Source organism: Centrocercus urophasianus, unplaced genomic scaffold (genome assembly GCF_019232065.1).
Source record: "Centrocercus urophasianus isolate 14NV4802_14NV808 unplaced genomic scaffold, USGS_Curo_1.0 seq_9, whole genome shotgun sequence".
Classification (NCBI taxonomy): domain Eukaryota; kingdom Metazoa; phylum Chordata; class Aves; order Galliformes; family Phasianidae; genus Centrocercus; species Centrocercus urophasianus.
This window is the reverse complement of record NW_024885532.1, coordinates 24,269,048-24,290,455: the sequence shown is the minus strand read 5'-3', so window position 1 is coordinate 24,290,455 and position 21,408 is coordinate 24,269,048. Positions and strand designations below refer to the sequence as shown.

General features: G+C 42.7%; 1 protein-coding gene across 1 annotated transcript; it reads left to right on the top strand.

The window, feature by feature from the left end:
* Positions 1 to 368: 368 nt before the first annotated feature.
* DLEU7 (deleted in lymphocytic leukemia 7) lies at positions 369 to 8,694 on the top strand. Its single transcript, XM_042839140.1, has 2 exons — positions 369 to 854; positions 8,488 to 8,694. Exons 1-2 carry the CDS (start codon positions 369 to 371, stop codon positions 8,692 to 8,694), a joined length of 693 nt encoding a protein of 230 aa, XP_042695074.1.
* Positions 8,695 to 21,408: the final 12,714 nt, after the last annotated feature.

Sequence of the window (21,408 nt, the reverse complement as noted above, 5' to 3'; positions counted from 1 at the left end):
GATCCCTAAAGCTGGGAGGGGTTTGGAAGGAAATTATTCCTTGCTCCCCTTTTAAATTACTCATGGAAGCACGTTGTAAAATCCTTCAGCACCCGGCTTTATAAAGCTGCCCTCACAGGGCTGAGGCTGCACCTTGCACTGGCCAGGCCTGGCAAGGCAGGTCCCAGTGAGAACAGTGGAGAGATTTGCACCGCGCCCTGCTCTGCACCCAGATGGGGGTGTGCAAACCTCCTCCAAATCTGCCAAAATAAGCCTGGGGCAGGGCAGGGTGAGCGGCCACCCACCACGGGGTGAGAGATACGGAGGAGGGAAGGGGAACAACAGGGCTTAAGAGGCTGCAGTCAGGCCTGTGTTGGGAGGGGAGGCTGATGGCTGGCCCGGCTGCTCTGCTCGAGTCCCTCGGGCACCAGGCAGAGGCTCTCCGCACACTCCGGGCAGTGTGGGGAGGCAGGGAAGATGGTGCAGCTACCCACTCTCCCTGCATTCTCCCACAGCCTTCCCAGGTCCAAAGTGATGGCACCGGCCGGCATGGCCAAGCCTGGCCCAGCTCAGGAGGGAAAACAGAGGTGGCTGGGCTTGGCTGGGTCTGGGAGCTGGAGAAAGCAGAGAGAAAAGCCCCGGGGAAAAGTCCTGAGGAAGAAGAGGAGGGTGGAGGCCTAACTCCCGTCAGCCTAGAGGAGCCCCAGCCACAGCAGCAGTTGCAGCTCAGGTTGAGGAGGCCTGAGACGCTGAGAGAGAAGGCTCTGTGCAGCAAGCTGTCCCGAGTAGTTGATGCAACCACCCGGCTTGTAACAGCAGAGCAGACCTTCCTGCTCCCCCTTGTACAGCAGCATCCTTTTCCTCTCCACCCAAAAGTAAGTAAGGGACAAAACCAATAACTCCTTTTTTGGGCTTTTTGCAACAGAGCTACTGACTGTGCTGATAACTGCATGTGCTGGGTTTTGTCCTGTGGGCTGAAATTGTTTCATGTCCACTAATTTTCATTTAAACCTATAGCCTGCAATACTGTTAATAAGCTACTGATGGTTCAGTGTAGTTGCATCATAATGATTCGGGGGATAAAAACATTTTTGGTAGAATATAGGTTTGCTTTCACACAGAGTAGCCTGGAAAGATTACTCAGAGATCTTCCAAAAGTTAGCTTTGTACGCATAAATTTCCCTAAATGAGACAACAACAAGATGCAAAGATGACCAGTAACCTACAAATGAAATGTGACTGTGCCCAGCAGAGCCCATAGCAGAATAGTACACCATACATCCAGCATATGAGACCCAACAAACATTTTCCTGAAAAAATCTTTGATTTTCCAATGAATGCAGTGATTATGCATTTTTATGCATGATTATTAACCTATAAGGAAAATTAAGAAAAAGTTTAGACATGAGCTTGCAAGTCGTGGTTTTAGGGGTTGGTTAGGCAGTCAGATATGTCTAAGTCAGATGACATGGGCATTGCCTCAAAACTTACCTTAGGATGAGTCTTAGGTGTACCACGTAAAACAAGAGTGCAGTTTATTAATCAGCTACTAAGTACAGTTTATTAATCATTGCTACTAAGGTAGCAATGATGCATACCACAGAAACTCCATTAGTAGTTGTCACCAACTGTCAGGCCATTTGAGATACAATTAAAATCTGCTCTTTTTCCTTTATACCAATCTTCCCAGAGTGGACCAGCACAGTATGGGAAGATGAAGAATAGGGAAGCAGCAAAGAATTAGCCACAAATTCTGATATGATGGTTAATTTTTTGCGGGAAAAAAAAACAACAACTATGATTTTGGGTTTCTCAGTATATTGCTGATGAATTTCAGGTATTGCAAGATGCTGTTTTCACAGGTGCTAGACCAGTGCACTGGGTCTGACTAGCTTTGTGATCGTTCACAGTTTGTGAAAAATTGCATCCAAGTTATCTCAAGTCAAGATACAACTCGCTCATGAATGCAATCACCAAGAGTCAGAAGCAAATTTTGAAGATCTGGATCCAAATTGCCTAGAGGTGGTAGGGGTAATAATGGAAGGTATCCATGAGTGTGTCAAAAATCAGCCAAAATTGTTAGATAACACATTTCAAAAATGAGAGTGCTGGGATAGTTTGGACATATGTGATACTAATTCTACAGCAAGACTGCTTCATTGCTTGTAATTAAAATTTAAAAAAAAAAAAAGCCATTTATTTTTGTACAAACAAATGTTGGTTTGATGAAATACAGCCATCTCAAGGAAGGTTTTATTTTCTTCCTCTTCTTTCCCAGAACTACCTTAATATTACTTGTGTGAAAGTATGTGTTCAGATACCACTGGGAATATAGTTTACTTTGGATTCTGATTTTCCTATTGCACTTGAAGCTAAGTTAGTTTTTTTTCTTCACTGAAAACCCATTATCATGACCCATTGAGCTCTGGGACTTTTTCCCCCTTCCCTTTTACAGGAAGGTTACATAAATTCTGTGTTAGGTTTCTACAGACTCTGTGTCATGGATAACTGACCCTTTTAGCTGCAAGCAATTTCACTGTTGCAGATTTGATTTTGAAGCAAATTGGATTTCAAGGGATCCATTTATATTACAACCTCTGCATAAATTCACATGAACAAACCCTTATAAATAAGCTCTTGGCCAATGAGTTGGCCAAAATCCCTTCAACATGCCAGCCCTTGGTAACATATCCTTCCACTCACTGTTTTTGAAGGAAGACTCTGGTTTTATGGCCCAGAGACAATCACACATGGTCAGCATTTGGTACTTGTCATTTCTTGGTATATTTAAATCTTTTTGGTCTTTCTTGGCAATCCTGACTTTCTTGTTTCTCATTTATTCCGTGTCTATTCCTTGGTTTCTTTTTAAACTATTGGTACCGGTTTATCAGCTGAACTGATGAAAAGTTACTCTATACAATGGCACCAAAATAGATAGACAAAGGATTAGAGAAAATTTAGACTCAAGGAATGGAATGACAAAACTTAAGCAGTTCATTGCCTGTTAGTACTGGTAATACGCTCTGCTGAGTTCCACTGTATGTTAGACAGTACAGTTCCTCAGCAATTAATACCATGTGTTAATTTCTGATGAAAAGTGACACATTTGCAGGAATTTGGAGCAAGTCTTTTGCCAGTGACTGTGAGCACGTAATCACAGATTTTGTATGCAGTAACGCCACAAAGTTTGCTTAGCCAAATGGTGTGTCTGAAGATGGGACGGGCAAGGGGCCCCTTTCCCCTCTCCTCAGGATCCAGATGGCTGCATCATCCCGTTGCCCACCTGGCTGTTTGTTGGCATCAGCACCCACAGGCAAACTCCTAGTGCCTAATGCCTTCACAAAGACGCCCTGTAATAACCACCACATTTTCTCTCTCCCGTAATTACACACTGCCAAGGTGAACAGAACGGCCTTTTTTTAACAGAGTGAGAGATTCTGTATTTTAAGCAGCAATTTGAGTGCATTTGAAAAGGAAAAATAAAAGGTAGAAAACCTTCCCAAAATAGCAGTGTGTGGCTTGCCCTGGCTGTGCTCAGGTGCAGCTATGCATTACTCCAGCTTTTTGATAACATCCTGTCTCCTTTGCTGGAGTTACCGAAGGGTCGTTCAAACGGTACTAAATCAGAAATGTGGAGCGGATTGGACTGGGCCAATCTCAATGGCAGCCAGCAGGGAGTGGAATATAAATCATACTAAGAAGTTAAAATAGCCGTCCCATTTGCAAAACAGTCATGGTATTTTCTTTAAAGGGGAAAAGAAAACACTGTCCCTAAAAGGTGCCAGATTGGCAGGGTGGGATAATAAAAAAAAACTTCTGACTGTGCAAGCTTCTCCCGCCCATGTGCTGCTATATTGCTGCTCTGCTGGCTGAGGAGGAAGAAGGTGGGGATCAAAAGTAGCATCAGCAGAGGTGCACATTTACCATAGTTCCCTTGCCCTGTATCTCCCAGTGAGGTGAAATAGTGCAGCTGCTGAGTCCATTCATAGAGGGAGCAAGTCACTTCACCAGGGCTTGAGCAGTAGCACAAAGACAAGCAGCAGTGCCAGTCATTTGTTCTGTTTTCCTACTCTATTTAGATCCATCTATTTAGACAAAAGAGAAACCACTAGTCCACTGCAGGCCAAACAATGGCACAAAATCAGGCATCGCTGACTTTGGCCGTGTGAACTGGAGACCAAGAGAGAGCCTGCTTCCCGTGGGACAGCCAGCAAAGGCACAACACAAGGACAGGCCTCTTCACCTAGGGGATCTGCACGTTCTGTGGGAGGAATATGGAAGGGATGGCTGTTCCTCAGTGACACTTCTATTGGTACTTAACAAGCTTGTTTTCTGGTTGCTGATTTCCTGAAACAAATTGGAGATGGGTTCTCAGTGCCAAAGTGACTAGTTCTTCCCTCTGTGAGAGATCTGAATACTGATTCATAAATAATGGCTTAGGGGTGACGGAAACGAGATAAATTGCTTTCATTAGAATTCGCATAAAACAGCAGCAGATTTCTTGTTCGCCACCACGGATTGAACAAATGTGCCAGCATGCACGTTTCTCATTTTGCAGCCACTGATATTATGAAGTTGTTCCTGGACCTAATAGCTTTGAGCACTCATTTTTTAAAGTAATTGATATGAAGGCTGATCCTGGAAAAGATTGCTTCACCCTCCATAAAGTTATTTGCAAGCTGTAGGCATTAATATTTGTTTCTGTGGATATTTTTTTTAAATACTGACAAATGAGCGATCTGAAGTATTTCAAGTGAAGAATTGCCTCCAAGATCTTTCTGGAAGCTCAGAGGAAATATGCTTATGCAGTTCAATTTTATTAATACGATAGTGCTGCACGCCGCATGCATCTGCACCTGCTGTGTTAGAAAGAGTCTTTACAACAGCAAACCGCAGAATGAACTACACTAGGGGATTGTGGGATTATTTTTTCTTCAGAAATAGAAACTTTACGAGAAATTATTAACAACTCCAGCATTTTTTGATGGTACATGGCTTAGGAAAACTCTTCCAACTGCAATAGTTTTAGAAAATGAGAGACGGGTAACGACGGGAGGTGGGGCTCATAGAACCATAGAATTGTTAAGATTGGGAAAGACCTCTAACATCATCCAGTCCAACCATCAGCCCATCCCCACCATGCCCACTGACCGTGTCCCTCAGTGCCACAGCTATATTGGATCTTAACACGTCCAGGGATGGTGACTCCACCATCTCCCTGGGCAGCCTGTTCCACAGCCTTACTGCTCTTTCCGTGAAGAAATGTTTCCTCATATCCAACCTGAACCTTCCCTGGTGCAACTTAAGGCTATCAACTCTTACCCTATCGCTGTTGACTGGGAGAAGAGGCCAAACCCTCCCTTGTCACATCCTCCTTTCAGGGTTTTGTGGAGAGCAATAAGATCTCACCTGAGCCTCCTCTTCTCTGGACTAAACAATCCCTACTTGCTCAGCTGCTTCTCATAGAACTTATGCTACAGATCATTCACCCTTCATCTACCCCATGAAGTTTTCATGGCATCTTAGCTGTGCATGAGCAGCCCAAGCCACTTTCCCTTTAGAGTTATCAGAGAGAAGGAGGCAATTCCTTTTTCAGTTCATTCTAAAATGGGCATCTAAGCTGGGTCTGGTAAACTCTTCCTGTTCTCCCCACTGACCACATGAAGAACCTCCAGGAGGAAACTGTCCCTGACTTTCACATTACTTTCAAAATGAGCATTTTATTCATCCAGAGGTTGACCTATGCTGAGATACTATTCTAGAAAAATAGAAAATAGGTCAGTGGGGGTGGAGGCACTGAGTTACCAGGATTGGGCATCAGGAGTTCTGGCACTCCCACCCTAACTCCCAAATTTTGGTCTGCTGACCATGGAGAGCATCCAGCACCTGGACCAGGGCAGCACTACTGCCAGTCTGCCCTCAGTGGAAATTTTGTCTACAAGGGCGTATGGAGATTAAGGAAAAAATGTTGAGGGTTGGCAATGGGCCAGAGTCAAAAATTTGAGCGTGCAAAAGAAAAAGGCAGCTGTCTGTTAAAGCCAGCTGTAGGAATATGTTTGATGGGTCAGGTCAGCATTTCAGAGTAAAATAAAAGATGGAAGCAAGTAGTTTGTATCTTTTCTAAAGGAGCCTTTATAAAAGCGGCTCTTCATACACTTGAAGCAAGTTTGTGGATAGTATCAATTTTACATTAAGGTTCAAAAATAAAAGCTGGGCCATCAGAAACATCCTGAAACTTCAGCCTACCACTGAGTGACAACTGCATGAAACAAACTCAGAGCAGTGGAAAATTTTAAGCCATAAATTAGAGAGCCTTGAAATTAGTAGGCCATGATGTTTTTATTCTGGGGGAGGTTCTTTATTAACTCATCTGTCTAAACATATGGATCTTGACAAATGAAAACTGCAGGGAGGATCTGCTCCTGTCCTGCAACTGAAAACACTTCAAATCACTGCAGATATTCTTGTTAGCATCTCTTACATGGCAAAATACCACATGAACTGCTGCTCGCTATCAGTTCAGCTCGCAAGGGCCCTGCTTCCTGAAGTTAAAACGGAAAGAATTTTTGGTCTGAAACTTTTGCTCCAGTTAGTTATGATCTACTTCTATTGAAAGGAGAGATAAGTCAAGTTTTTATTCCCTGTCATGTATCCTAAAGCTCCCATGTGCTGGACACCTGCGAAAGCGAGCAAAGCGAGCTTGTTTACTTAGCGCAATTTATTTGACCTCTTAATATATTTGAGTAAGGATTTTATACCTAAGGCAACTTTACAGAACAGATTTGAAAGGTGACCTTCAAAGGAAACATCAAAATCTTTCTGAAAAAGGAAACTTTGGAAATATATGTGAAAAAGGCTGCTTTTCAGCTAACCTCCTGACTCAGGACTCCCTGGATTTCAGCACGGGGCGTGCCAGAGCGATGAGTTCACCTTGCTCACAGCAGACTCACAAGTGCTATTGTACAATACCTAAGGGCCCAAGAATGGTATCGGATGGCTAGTTCAGAAATTTCCACACTGAATGCCTTCTGCTTGCTGGCTGGAGTAACCATACAGCACTGTTTTCAATGTTAACCCACATTTCAATTCCTCAACTGCAAATCCTTTTTGCTGTTACCATTATGAAGCTGGGATTGTCTGGGTGACAGGGATTTTTAAAAGCTGATTTCTTTGTTTCTTTTAATAATAAAAGCAAAACCCACAATAAGTCTAAACCTGCATGCTTTTAAGAATAACTCTAAAACTCAATTTCCTCTCAGCTAAAAGCACAGGCTGCCACTAACTAGAAGAGTAAATACATCAAGTGTAGAAGGTAAGAGGTGCCAAAATCTGGTGTGTGACATAAGCTGTGGGAGAAGGCTCCTCTGTTCCTTGTAGTTTATCTAGATGAGTTCATTGTGTGGGGGACTTTGGGAAGGCAGAGGCTCTGACTGAGACCACATGTGCATATCCATTTTAGGCTGGCAGAGGCTGATCCTACTGCCTGAAGATGTTTTGTCCTCTTCACACCCAAATGTGCATTCCCACTGTTGAGGCACTCCTCTCTTCATGCTGACATGAGCAAACCAGGTTGGGGAACTATTGTGAGTTAAAACTCTGCTTCTACCACCTGCTTCATTCACCTTCTTAGGCAGAGGTAGGAGCGGATGGGGATGGAGAGGGATGTGCTTCTTTTAGTAGATGTGCTCGCAAGCTACATTGGCCCAGCTCAGTGGCAGGCAAAAACTTTCTAGCTATGCACATTCATCTCTGATATAGAGTGAGATGATTTAGCACTGGTTGCCCCTGCAAGACAAGGACCCACAGCCAGCAGCACTACTGATCTTTCAGGAGTAACCAGCAGGCAGAACGTTCTACGAGTTGCAGTTTGTGAGGTTGCCTGGAATGGGTTAAGAAATGCATTTGCCCCAGCAGTGTAGTTGTTATCAAAGCACTTCTCAGCTCCAGATCTTGCTACATCAGAGGGACTGGGGAGTCTTCATGCTTCATCATGGTGCACAACCAGCAGAGCTGTCAGGGTATCCTGCCTCACTGGCAATCCCAGTCACCTCACAGATGAGATGAAGGACACCACACAGAAATGGTGTTTCAGAGGACTCCTGTCACACTGTGCCCCTGGGGGCCATTGGGAGCTCTCAGGAGATGTCTGGATATAACATTTTCCTGAGGTCCTACCCTTGCCTGTCAGTGTAGGGGAAGTTGAATTGCTGAGAACAGCTACTAAAGCTCTGTCTGATAGAAACAGAACTAAAAAGCATAATCACTGATGCCTGGGGAAGGCAAATGACCCTTAAAAGTGAATAGGTGAAACAGCTACCCAAGGATTTCTGCCAAGTGAGTTTGCAGCAGTATTTAGTGATTACACTACATGTGTCTCAAAACTAAAGATGTTTCACACTAAATCAGAGATGAACGTGCATAGTTAGGAAGTTTCTGTCAAGAAAATCATGCCTGGAAAACTCAGGGGAGCATTATTTTTCACCCACTTCTTTTTGCTTTTATTTTTAGGATAGCATTGAGTTTAGAAACATCTGTACTCACATGGCTTTACAAAGAGAGGGACAGCAATTTGAGAAAGACTTGCATGAAGCACACCAGTGTCTGAAGATGATCATCGAGAAGCATATTTGTTCACTGGCAGTTTTCCCCTCAGAATCCTATATCCCAGTCCGATCTGCTCTGAGACAAATCCTGCAAAATCTCCTGGCAATGTGAAACAGCAGACTGGCCAAGGAACGAGTATTGCACATGAGCTGTAATAGTTCTGTAAAAATCACAGATAACTTGAAAGGTGAATCCTGGAGATGTTACTGTAGCAAGAGTTCCCGCTGACTTTACATTAGTGGAGACTTCCCAATGGAGATGATATTGCTGTAAAGTATTGAACAACTTTCCCATATCAAACTCATACCAAAGTCATATAAATGGGAGCTGGGAACATCTCCAGAAGTTTCTCTGGAGGAACAGGAACAAATTCTTAAATAGTAAGGTTTCAAAATGAAGACAGAACGATAGAGGCTGATACAACCACCATCAGAAATCTTTATATTTTCATCGCATCTCAGGAAAATAAGTTTGCAAGTAATTCTTTGTGGAGTGGAAGCTTGATAGAGACAGAGAAAATATGGTGTATGAGCATGGACCACTTCAAGAGGAGATATACAGCCTGATTACACTACAAATAAAGACAGCCTGCTAAATCTTTATTACATTTTACTATAGTCAGCCAACAAATCAATGGAAAGGTGAAGGTGTGATATCTTCCACTGAGTAAAGAAAAAGAGAAGAAAAAATATGTGAGACCTGTGGGATCAATTGCTTTAAAGCAATAAAAGGCCTTGGTAGATGATCCAGTGGAAGTGAATGGAAAGCAAAGCAAAAGAGGCATTAACACAGTGAAGCAAAGGTATTTATAAACTGAGGTGAAACATTTGTGAAGATTGCTTTGCAGAGCTTTCTCAGCCCCTGTGACTGTGTAGCAGACAGCATAAAATTCTGCTCTCCTACTGCCAAATCAGGGGGGTTTATGAAGTCACTTACTTCTGTCAAACAGCTGCAGCTGTAATGCTGAAAAGAGGCATTCCCCCCCTCTTTTTTGCAATAAGATTTAATGTCTGTGTGATTGCTGAGTAGGAATAACGGCTTGTAAAACCTTTTTTTTTTTTTTTTTCTTTTCAAGGGATAAATTAAGCTCCTTTTAACTGTGATTTGGGTAGTAGGTGAGGGAATTTTGTAGACCATGAGATAGAAAAGTATCTCTTTCCATTGGCTGGAGGAGTGAATTTCCACATGTCATTTTTTTTTCTTCCTCTTTTTTATTTTATTTTATTTTATTTTATTTTATTTTATTTTATTTTATTTTATTTTATTTTATGTGTGATAACGAACATCATCAGCTGAATACTTTCTGAGTGTGCTTCCATATTCTGATTGATTTGCCATATTTTATGTTCACATTTTAAATGTTACACTGGTATCTTTCATTCTCACAGCTATAATTGAGGCTACCTCGAAACACTTATTCACTGGTTCTTAGTGTGAGTGCAGAAAACTGCCCTAAGTTGAAATTCTGGGGTATGGCACAGCTTGGGATTCATTTAGAAATGGGAAGAAAAACCATAAAGATTGGGTCAGAACAAGATACCTCTCTTTTTTTTTTTTCTTTTTTTTTTTTTTTTCCCCTCTTTTAAATGTGACTCCATCCCCCAAAGGAAATGGGAAAGAGGGTTTCAGCAGTGTTTGCTGAAATGTGATTTCCAGGGCAACTGTGAGCCCAAAAGCAAGAAGCAAACAAACCAAGCTCAAGGCTGCATTTATACAAAGGTATTACCTGCATCCCCACATCAGTATTGGTGAACATGTATCCGCTGTCACTGACACCATTCTTCACAGAAAGGGACAGAAGTCTGAAAAAGTGTTGTGAAATGAGCCTTGAGACCATTTTCCTCATGTTGATCCCTCAGAGGAGAGATTCATGGGCAACAGAGATGCTGGGGGAAGGACTCCAAATGAAGACAGTTCCAACCCTGAGGTCCTCCTCCCCTATGCTCCACAAAGGGCTGCCATCACCCTGCTTTGGAGTGACAGCCACCAGCTAGAACCCCGAGCCACCAAAACTGAGCCACCATTTGGGCAAGCCACATTCTGGATTTCTACAGTTGTTTCTACTTCCTTGTGCTCTCGTGCACAAGCACTATATTCCAGTGCTTGTGTTCCTTCAGCAGGGCATTAGGCCTGAACACTAACATTTTTATCTTCAGTACTATTAAAAAATCATTGAAAAGAAAAGCTTTCACAAGAACTCTCTGCACCAATCACTTTCACCTACTCCAATACATGCCAGTCCTGATCTGAAGAAGAGCAAAAGCAAAATCCCACTGGATTTCCTACAGCCAGAATTAGAGCTATGCTATCAAGCTCTCATCAGAGAGACATCATCAGGGCTGCTGACGTGGTTGGCATTGGAAAGCTCTGAAAAAACCCATCAGGCTGATTTCAACACTCTTTGCTCAGCTGCATGCATGTGCGCACAAAATTAATGACCAAGTACAGAGGTATAAAAGTATTTGGCAGGTAATTTTCTCTTCAGGCTTCTAAGAAACTAGCAAGTGCTATATATTAAAAGTACGTTACATCTGAAAAAAAATTTTAAAAAAGTCCATTCACAGTTCCACCAAATTGGATAGGTTTCCTAATGGATGGCTCCAGGCCTGAAGAGTTCCCTAGCAGGTAAGAAGCACAAAACCCAGAGACTTAGGGGAAATTTCAGTCTTCTGAATATTACTCTCCATGTTATTTTATGAGAATCACTGTTTATGCTGAAAATTTCCAGAACTCTTTCTTTCCCAAACATTCCCACTTAAAATGAATATTTTTAGTCAAGGTCATTTAAAAAGAAAACATTGTTAAATTCTTTGAAATTCTGGCTAGAAATTTAAGAATCCCTTGGGAAACGTCATCTTGCATCTGACTGCACAGCACAGGTTTTCAATCCCTTTCCTTGTCTTCAAGACGATGGTGCTTCTAAATCAGAGAGCAATGGTTTCTCAGGCTCTGAATCTGCAAACACTTTGAGTATGGTTTCGTGACTCAAAGTGCTCATGTTACTGTGGTTTAATATGTTACCACCCATCAGCTGAGCTGTGGCAACTGCCTCTGTGCATACAATTAGCTCACCCTAATTGCAAAATGTGCAACTCACCCCCTTTTAGGAGATCAGTGCAGCTGCACATTTATATCAGGTTACCCTTTGGCACGTTTGAGACTCGAGGCCCCATTTCATCATGCCTTAATCAAGATGAAGCGTGGTAGAAGATATTAACATCTGACATACCTCTGGGGTGGGGATTCACAGCTCGCCTTTTTTTGTGGTGAATTCCTGCACAGCAAACAACCTTGAGCTGCTCTCTGCAGTATGTCCTCTGCTACATGGTGGGTGAAAATCAGAGCGTTGGAAAGAACAACCTGAAATGTCCTTTCCTGCCTCCAACATGGGAAGCAAGGATGGTGCATAAGAACCAATAGCTGCCTTTGCTCAGTGGTGGCTATGTCACCAGATCATGTGTTACAGTCAACCTGAAAGCTTACTTTTAAGTTTAGATAGTCTACTTTGGGTTTTGATGGTGAATGAATGCTGTTCACACCTCCGGGATTTCACATAACCAACTTGACATCCTGCTCCTGAGCATCTGTGTTTTACAGCCCTCCATATGTGTCTTGTCTTTTCTGTTATGCTTTCCAAATACCACCACCCAATTTAGCACAACTGCTGTGCATATGATCCAAAAAGCCAGCCTGTTCAGCTGGCTTGTGTATTTCTATCTCCAGCTACCAGGCATCTGATAGAACAGCTTCCTCCTCCTCCTTACCAGCCCTTCTGGGCTTTGATGTCTCAAATCCTTATCCACGTGAGCGGCCCTTCCTTGAAGATGGGCTCTGTTGCTCCAACTGGGTCTTTCTGCAACAGCATCTGAAGGATCAGCATGTTCTTCACTAACACACTGTCTTTCAAGCACAAGATGCACTTGCTACAGCAGGAAATTAGTGAACAAGCAGCTGAACTGGTAAAGAAGCCCTGAGCATGAAGGTTCTATCTAATAAAAGCATTTTCCAATTATACCCAGCACCTGAGGCTCAGGTAACAAAGTGGGGCAAAGTGGTCCAGGAAAATGGAAAAAATGTATATGAGTAGTGAGGCAATAAAAATGTACGTGCACACCCTTTTTATTACATGTGTAGGAGTACTTGAATTTTATTTCCAAAATCTAAATATTGATGAAAATTCAAGACTGAAAAAATAAATTAAAAGGGAAGGTCAATGATTTTTCAGTAGATGATTTTTTTTTCCCTAAATAAACTTAATGCTGACTGCCTTGCATCTTATTTTAGCAGCTTGAAATAGTCTGAGATTTAATACAGAGAAGAACCTTGGAACATTTTTTCCTGAAGGTGTTTTTGCTTTGACCAGTCCCACATTCAGGTAATGTTTTTATATCCCAGTAATAAATGTCACCACCTTTGAGCAACACACCTGTGCTCGTGAATCCCTAATTCTGGGATTGCTTTTGCCTTTCAAACTGCAAAGGAGTTTCAAACAAGCACAGCTGTTTTGTTTGTCAGACATGGAAGTGTGTTTCCTTCACAGCCAGCTCCAAATATGTAGTCCTAGATTGATGCCAGCCTAAATGTGCAATATCTGATGGACCACCACCAGTTAGAAATTGGGTATTTTCAACCAGTTTAAGCTGAATACACCATTTCTTAGAAGCATCAGTCACTGTGAGTCTATTCAGACAATTCAGAGGTTGCTACGTTTGTGTTTAGTAATGTGCAAATTGGCACATGCTACAAATATGCAGTGCAGCGCTTCCCAAGCTGCTCTAGGATGTTTGTTGTAGCTGCAGCCTGCCATGCTCAGGTTTCTCTCTCCACTTCCTCTGTGGCAATTACAAAACAGGACAGTATGCAGAGAGCACCATTATGGTGGTGGCACACAGCAAGCAAAGGAAAGAAGAGCTGCCAGAGATACATTTTCCTACTGTTCCTTCAGTTAACTCCTCGTATCAGCATAGTGCAAGCACGTATCTTGCTCTAAAAGTAATGCCTCCTATTTATTTACATGGAAACTACAACAGATACAAAGAGCACAGTAATCCCATTCAGTAGAGCAAATTCTTGGCTACAAAATACTATTTTTTCAGCACAGCCATCACCAATTAACTGTGCATTTTCACCAGCGATGAACACGAGCCCGCCTACCACGCTTGTAAAAATGTGAACCAGATGAGGTGACCACTGTTCCACGGCACCACACTGCCCACACATAAATGTTCCGTAAGCTCTAATGAACGTCAGTGGGTGCCATTTTCATACTGCGCCTCCAGGTGAGACGCCCTCTTGTCAGAGTGTCCCCCTCCTGTCCTCTGTCATATGGCAACAAAATGTAATGGGATATTGGTGGGAAGGTTCAAACTCTGCTGCCAGATCACCAATATCTGCTTCTGAAGTCGTGGGCCAAAGTAATGACATAGGAGCAGCCCTCAGCAGTGACAAACCGTTGCCCTGATGGCTCCTGAAGGGCGGATAGAACTGGACAGGTTTTAAGGACCCTTCCAACCCAAACCATCCTTCGATTTTGGCACATATTTCTATATTGGTATAAGCCGCGCTTTCTCTGCCCTGCCCTTCCCTGGAGAGGCGCGCAGCCCCTCCGGCCCCGAGGCGCCATTTTGTGCCGTCGAAGCGCCCCACGCAGAGGGCGCGCTGCCGCGGAGGTTGCGCGGAGGCGCAGTTTCGGCGGCCGCCCAGCGGGTGGCGCTGTCGAGTCGCCGACGGGGCGCTGCGCTGCGCTACGCCGGGCTGCGCGGAGTGTGGCCGCCGTGCATGAGGCGGGTAAAAAGGCGGCCGATAAATAAACAGCGCTGATGTGCACATGGAGGCGAGATCGAGCCTCTTCCCTAAAGGAGCTGCTCATCATTTTTCTTTTTGCCTTCTTAAATAACTCCTGATGAGTCAGGCGTGACATGGCTCCTGCAGCCCTCACAGATAATTAAGCAATTCATACCTTATGTCTGTGGGCAGACTCTGCTGTCAAAATTCAGGCCCATCCTGGAGCTGGCTGAAGTGTTTTCTTTGGGAAAGATAAATCTCTTACTTTCCCCAACCTTTGATTAACTAATCTTAAATACCAAGCTGGTATAGTAGGAAATTTGCTTGTGTGGGCCATTGCGTTTGAAGCAGAGGAGTCAGGCTGTTACACGACTCTTCTCTGTGCATCCCTCCTTCCACTGGGAAGACTCTCAGAGATGAACAGTGCAAGAAGCTTTTCATTTCTGTAGTGTAAGTTGACAAAGTGCAGCTTTGTCAGCTCTGATGTTGCAGAACCCAGTGAGACTTTCTAGTATGGTCTGTTGTTACAGGAACATTTTTGTTATTTTTTAAAACCACTTTTAATACATTCACAACCAGTGTTCCATACCTCATCAGCGTGTAGTAGCTATCTGTCATTTCTGTAGCTGATGTTTTGCAAAATTGAAATGGATGGATTCCAGGCTCTTACTGACACTGATCCTGCTGCAGTATCTATGCCAGAGTCAGCAGGGACAGGTCCTGCTTCCAGCACAGGTTACACACAGAGTCATAGCACAGCTGAGGCTGGCTGTCCTTCTGCTCCATCCCCTTCCCCAGCAGGGACACCCAGAGCAGGGTGCCCAGGGCCATGTCCAGGCAGCTCTAGGAGATCCCCAAGGAGGAGACCCCACAGCTCCATTTACAAGTGTTGACAAAATGTACTGCAAAATGGGTGAATTGTCTTTGGTTTCATGGACGGTATTAATTCTAATACTTGTGTTATCAATCACAGAATTGTAGAATCATGAAATGGCTTGGTTTGGAAAGCACCTTAAAGCCCACCTATTTTCAACCCCTTGACATGGGCAGTCCTAACCAGCAGCTCAGGCTGCCTGGGGCCCCATCCAACCTGGCCTTGAGATTCTCCAGGGATGGGACGCTGTGTCAGCCTCAGCACATCTGGACTCTGAGAGTGCAAGATTAAACTTGTGCTAGGGGTGAAACAGGCTTTGGTGTTGAACCACATTTACCCTTTGCAACACAAAGAGGTAAATTAAAACAGGCAAAGAAATTAAGCTTTGTGTCAAGGAATCCTCCATTAGAGGTGGAAAAGTCAATGCTGAACTAGGATGGTTTATTTCATAACCGCACTGTCCAAACCGCTTCTTAGATAAATGGCTTAGTTCCATTATTTTAGCAAAGGTGTATCTCAGTCTGCATGTAATATTTTAAACTGGGGGACTCCTGGTGCTTTCCAGATTGGCAAGTCTATAATCACATAGAATAGTACCATGGAAGAACAACTCATGCAAAGGGAGGAAAAAATGAATACAGTTAAGAAAATGCAGATGCAACACAAATGTCAGGAGGGTTTTTCCAGTTGCTGGATGTGGCAGATGGTGGAAGAGTACCTCTAGGACATACTGGTTTATTCTTCACTCTGGCACATGCTGAACTAATCTGAAGAAAGGAACAGCAGGCACTAGAATTAATATCAGTGTTTGATAGAAAACCTTTATTTTTTAAAAAAATGAGAAAAGCAGTCATGGGGAGTAATTCTGAACTGGCAGAGAGATGGGATGGATGATTGAATAGATTCTTTCCATCTCCACATTTTGTGATCTATGAACTCACCTTTGGGAAACTTTTCTCATTTCAGGCTGAGTCTCGGTCTCCCACATCTGTTGTAAGAAGGTGGGCCATTAACCTCACCCTGCGCAGCATTAATGCTACCTCCGTGCTTTGGCTTCAGAAGGTAAGAAGATATTTCAGCACTACGAAACTTTCACTTAGACTGACTTTTCTTTCATTTGTTTTCTTCCTGGAGGCCTCCCTGTAGTATTTCTCCACACTGCAGGCCAGAGATACCACAGTTAGCTGGCCAGTGCTGGAGACCAAGGCTACTCCATTATCAGCTGTTTGCTGCAACAAGACTTCTGCAATTTTCTTTTGCTTCTCAGCCCATTCCTACAGGCAGAAGGAGAGACAGCACTGAAATATGCTGTCCAGTGCAATTTCCAATGTAAAGGACATCTTTAGGGCCCCTAGCAGAATGTTCCCTTGCCAAAGACTGTCAGAGAGCCCTGGGTTACTTGGAAGACCTGAGAATCTCTGGAGCTCCATACCACTGTAAACATCATGTTAATGCTTAGCAAGCATGGTTGCATCCTCAGCCAGTAATCCCACTTAACAGGACTCACCAATGCAGTGAGGCTTATTGGCAAGCATCCAAGTCATTCGTAGAATAGAATCATAGAATTGTTAAGGCTAGAAAAGACCTCTAAGATCATCCAGTCCAACTGCTGACCCATCCCCACCAAGCCCACTAACCATGTCCCTCAGTGCCATATCTACACATTTCTCAAACACCTCTGGGGATGGTGACTTCACCACATCCCTGAGCAGGCTGTGCCAATGCTTTAGCACACTTTTGGAGAAGAAATTGTAGCTTTTTCTCCAGGCAACTGTTTCTGTAGCCACAAATCCATGATCCAAAGCAATGTCTAATTTCATTTACACCTAAGCTGATGTGAAGAGGAAGTAATGTGGGTATCTAATCAGGAAGAAAGCAATAACCTGGATAAAGAGGGAAAAGGCAGCACTTAACTCATTTAAGCTGGAACAGTTTGACATGACTTGGCGCTAAGGGGACAGCATCAGCCTAATGCTCCAGTGCTCTGCAGCTTTTCTTCTTCTCATTAAGCCCTTCAAATTAAAGATGGTGTAAATCCATGGAACTAACAGTGTGTAACTTTTTTTTTGCACAAAACTGAATTCTGTGGGGGTAGAGACAAGGTACCATCAAAATAATAAAAACAAAACAAAACGAAAAGCAAAAAAAAAGAAAGTCTCATTGTCTTTATATTTGTTTTCAGACTGGAGCTTTGTAATCAAGAGAAGGGATGTGCTGACCTCTCACTTGGGTGCTCCTCAACTCCATCTCTGCCACTGGTCTTTAGAGCAAGCATGCTCCGTGGTCCTCTCCAAACCCTTAGACACTCAGGGCGATCAGGAGTCTGTGCTGGTCTTGCCACAGATTTCCTGTGTGGTCTTGGATGGGGAAGGTGTCTGTGTGCCTCAGTTTTTCCATCTGTAAAATAAGAATGATGTTACACGGTTTCACCGGCACAGCTACATTTTTGTGTAAAAAGCAGCCTGTGACCTTTGGATGAATGGTGGTAATGAGCTGTTTGCCTTATTTATAAGTATTATTTGGTGTGATATAAATATTTTTTCGTATTGTACATAGTATGCTTATTTTGTGCAAGTGAACGCAGTCCCAGTGAAGGCGAGAGACCGAATATTTTGCTTTCCCACATAAGTCAACCAACGTTCCCAAGTCCTGATCTCTCACACCTCTGCTATTGCAGTTCTGGGCCTCTCGGCCTCTCTTGAGCAGAAACTGCTGATCGTGCCAAATTCTCTGGTGTTTTGCAGTGTGGGCTAACATGCACCGGGGTTTGGATGAGACCAGTAGGCTTATTTTCACTTCAGGCCTGCGGCGGCACTGGAGCTGGAGAGCACAGAAGTGAAAGGTCAGTATAGCCCTTCCCAGAGCCACACAGCTCCTGTTTGAAAACACATACAAATATAATATGGCTGTTAAGATATTTTTTTTTAATTAATAGCGTTATTGCTTTTCTCCCTCCTGAAAGTCAGCTCTACACCAAAGGGAACATTAGATGCTGTTACTTTCATTTATTTGAATTGCTCCGTGCTTGGAAGGTTTGCTGGGAATGAGAAGAAAAACTGTGGACCTATTATTTCTCTCATTTTTCTAATTTTGTGTGTCTCTGTCTGTCTGCACTGTATTAGCTAGTGTTTAGATGGCTTTTTGGAACAAAGTTGGTGAATATGAACATGCATTTTGAAAAATGAATGTCTGAATAGACATTCACAGGCGATTAAGTTACCGCAGCTTAATGAGTGTCTCTAGAGAATGATTAAAGCAAGCACTTAACTGGGGTGGGCTAGGAACATGCACACAATCAATTACCGTAGCTCAGTTGATGATGAATAAATTGTAAAACCGCAATAAATTGACAGATTACCACGTCTTTGCCCAGAAGGACATGACGGTATCCTCTTCCCTCTTCCCAAAGATCATCTTACCTGCTCTTCTAGGTCCCCTCTATCTCATTTGTGCATCTGTTTTGGAACAGTAGAAATCAAACCCTTCAATGGCTAAAACTGTTGAGATGAGCACTGTACAAAACACCTAAAATACTATTGTTATCTGAACTCCTGTTTTCCTTAGAGAAGAGTAGTCACTGAATCCAAAGAATACACCAGACCCATTTTATCAGTGGTTAAGCCAAAGAATAAGAAGAGATACAGCAGTTGCGAACCTCAAAACCCACCTGTAGCAATGAGGATAATGGACAACTGCCTGCTGTTTCTTAGTAAAAGAAGGTCAAAAGCAATCCCATGTATTCTCCTTAGAGTTCAGAAATTGCCTCAGGTTATCTAACAAGATATTAAGGAAAAAGAAAAAAAAAAAAAGAAAGAAAAAAGCATAAAATCTGACATCTCATCTCCTGTTCTTCTGTTGAGAGTCTCAAATCCTGGCAGGCTGATAATATATGACCAGCAGAATTGTACTGAAAAATGAGTGGGCTCATCTCCAATATCCCTCACTAATCAAATATCTTTTACTTGTACCATTTTCTAGGATGCCATAGACTTCTGACATAGAATACATGACAAAAACAACCTCTACATCAACACATTACTGGCTGTGAAGTGTGAGATATTTCACTAGCTTGTACATAAACAGTAAAGACCATGATAACACCAAAACTTGGCTTGAATATTTTTGTGTGGGACCACTGTCCAGCATACTGTCCTGAAGGCAGTGGTAACCTTATCTTCTTCATCCTCACTCACATTTTCATTTTCAGTAGTGATAGGATGAGAGATAATGGTCTCAAGTTAGGGCAATAGTGATTCAGGTTGGATGTTAGGAAAAATTGAATCTCCAAAAGAGTGGCTGGGCATTGGAACAGGATGCCCAGGGAGGTGATGGAGTCACTGTCCCTGGAGGTGTTCAAGTAACGTGTAGACATGGCATTGAGGGAAATGTTTAGTGGGCATGGTGGTAATGGGTTGGTAGTTAGACTAGGTGATCTTAGTGGTCTTTCCTAACCTTTATGATTCTGTGACTTCTTCTAGAATATGGCTAGGACATGAGAGTAAAAAGGAGTCCCAATATGAAAAGCTTTTCATGGAAGAAAAGGTTAGAAGAGTGTCTAAGTACATTCAGAAACTCTGTCACTAAGTCCAGCTTGTACCAAAGGTGACATTGTCATCATTTGAGCTGGAAACTTGAATTTTCATATCAATTTCTACCACCCGGCTATTCTCTTATCTCTGAGATAGATTTCCAATTGACATTTTTCTAGATGCTATGGATAACATAAAAAATGGCTATCTCTGGGCCATCAGGGCAATACTCAGAAGACATCTGAGAAAATTGGTAATGCAGTCAGACCCACATATACTACCAACAACCACATCTGCTTTCTGGAGAACTCTGTTGTGGACAGCCTAATGAACTGAGAAAGATTATTTCTCAACAAGGATATTGCTGAGAGATCGTGTTTTTAAAGGTGCCATCAAAGCACCCCATAAGGAATACTTCAATACCAAAAGATGATCCACAAGGACATTATATCTCCAGTTATTACATACCATCATATCCTTCAACTCAAATATAAAAAACCTTAATAATTATAAGCTATGTATCTAGATGTAAACTCAGACCTGCCTTCCAATTGCCTTTCTAACTACAAAATCGCTGAAATTGTGAAATGGGAGTGAAATGAAATGCATTAAAGCAGATAGTATAGGAATGTATTGCAGGCATTGCCTCACCATGAGCACCATGTTGTAAAAAGACCCTTAGCCCATGACACGGGGACATGACAAATCTCAGAAACAGTGATTAGCAATAAAAAGGCAAATCTGAATTTGAGTCATGTAGTTGCTTAAAATAATTAAATATTGATGAGAGCTTTATGAAAACTATGCAGATAGACTCAATGAGATTGCTCATAATTTTCTTCTCTAGCTGAGCCAGAAATACTGGTGGAAAAAAAAAAAAAAGTTTTGTATTAGGCACTGGAACTTCTGCAGCACATACATATTACTGTGATAAATGCAAAAGTGCATATGAAGGAAAAAGTATGCTTGATTCAGTTTTGTGGAAATATATTTCGCTCAGAACAGGAGTGCAAGTTAACCCTCCTATCAGGAATGACCATACTGATTATAGTCTGCCTTCCTAAAGTTGCCCTTGGTTTTGGTGCTTAGGGTCTTTCCCTGTCACAGAAATACAGAGTTGCTGTTACTGTCATCATGGGTATAATGTCTTCCCCTGCAGTAATTGTCTTCTTGTTGAAGTGAGGTTTTGACCTGATAGAATTTATAACGAGCCAAACTTATGCAACTAAAGCCCTGGGTCCCTTGAGCAGCATACAGAAAGAAGGCAGAAGAACAAGAAAGCTCCATACTGGTGACTGAACACCTGAGACCCTACTGCACATGCTCTTCACTGAACCTAGACAAAAGTTTAAGGTCCACAAGCAGGCAATTCCTTCCCAAATCTGCATGGTGTATTTGCATATGGTTGAGAGTTAGACAGATTTATAACTGAGAAAACCTGAGTGTATACTCTGCTGTATGCATGAGAAGTGGAATAACATAATCAGAAGAGAAGCCTCTTGTTTTTCCTCCTTTCTGGGTATAAATTGCTCTAAAATATAAGGGAAGGTATGAGGAAGAAAGAGAGAAGGAGAGGAAGGAGAGGAAGGAGAGGAAGGAAGGAAGGAAGGAAGGAAGGAAGGAAGGAAGGAAGGAAGG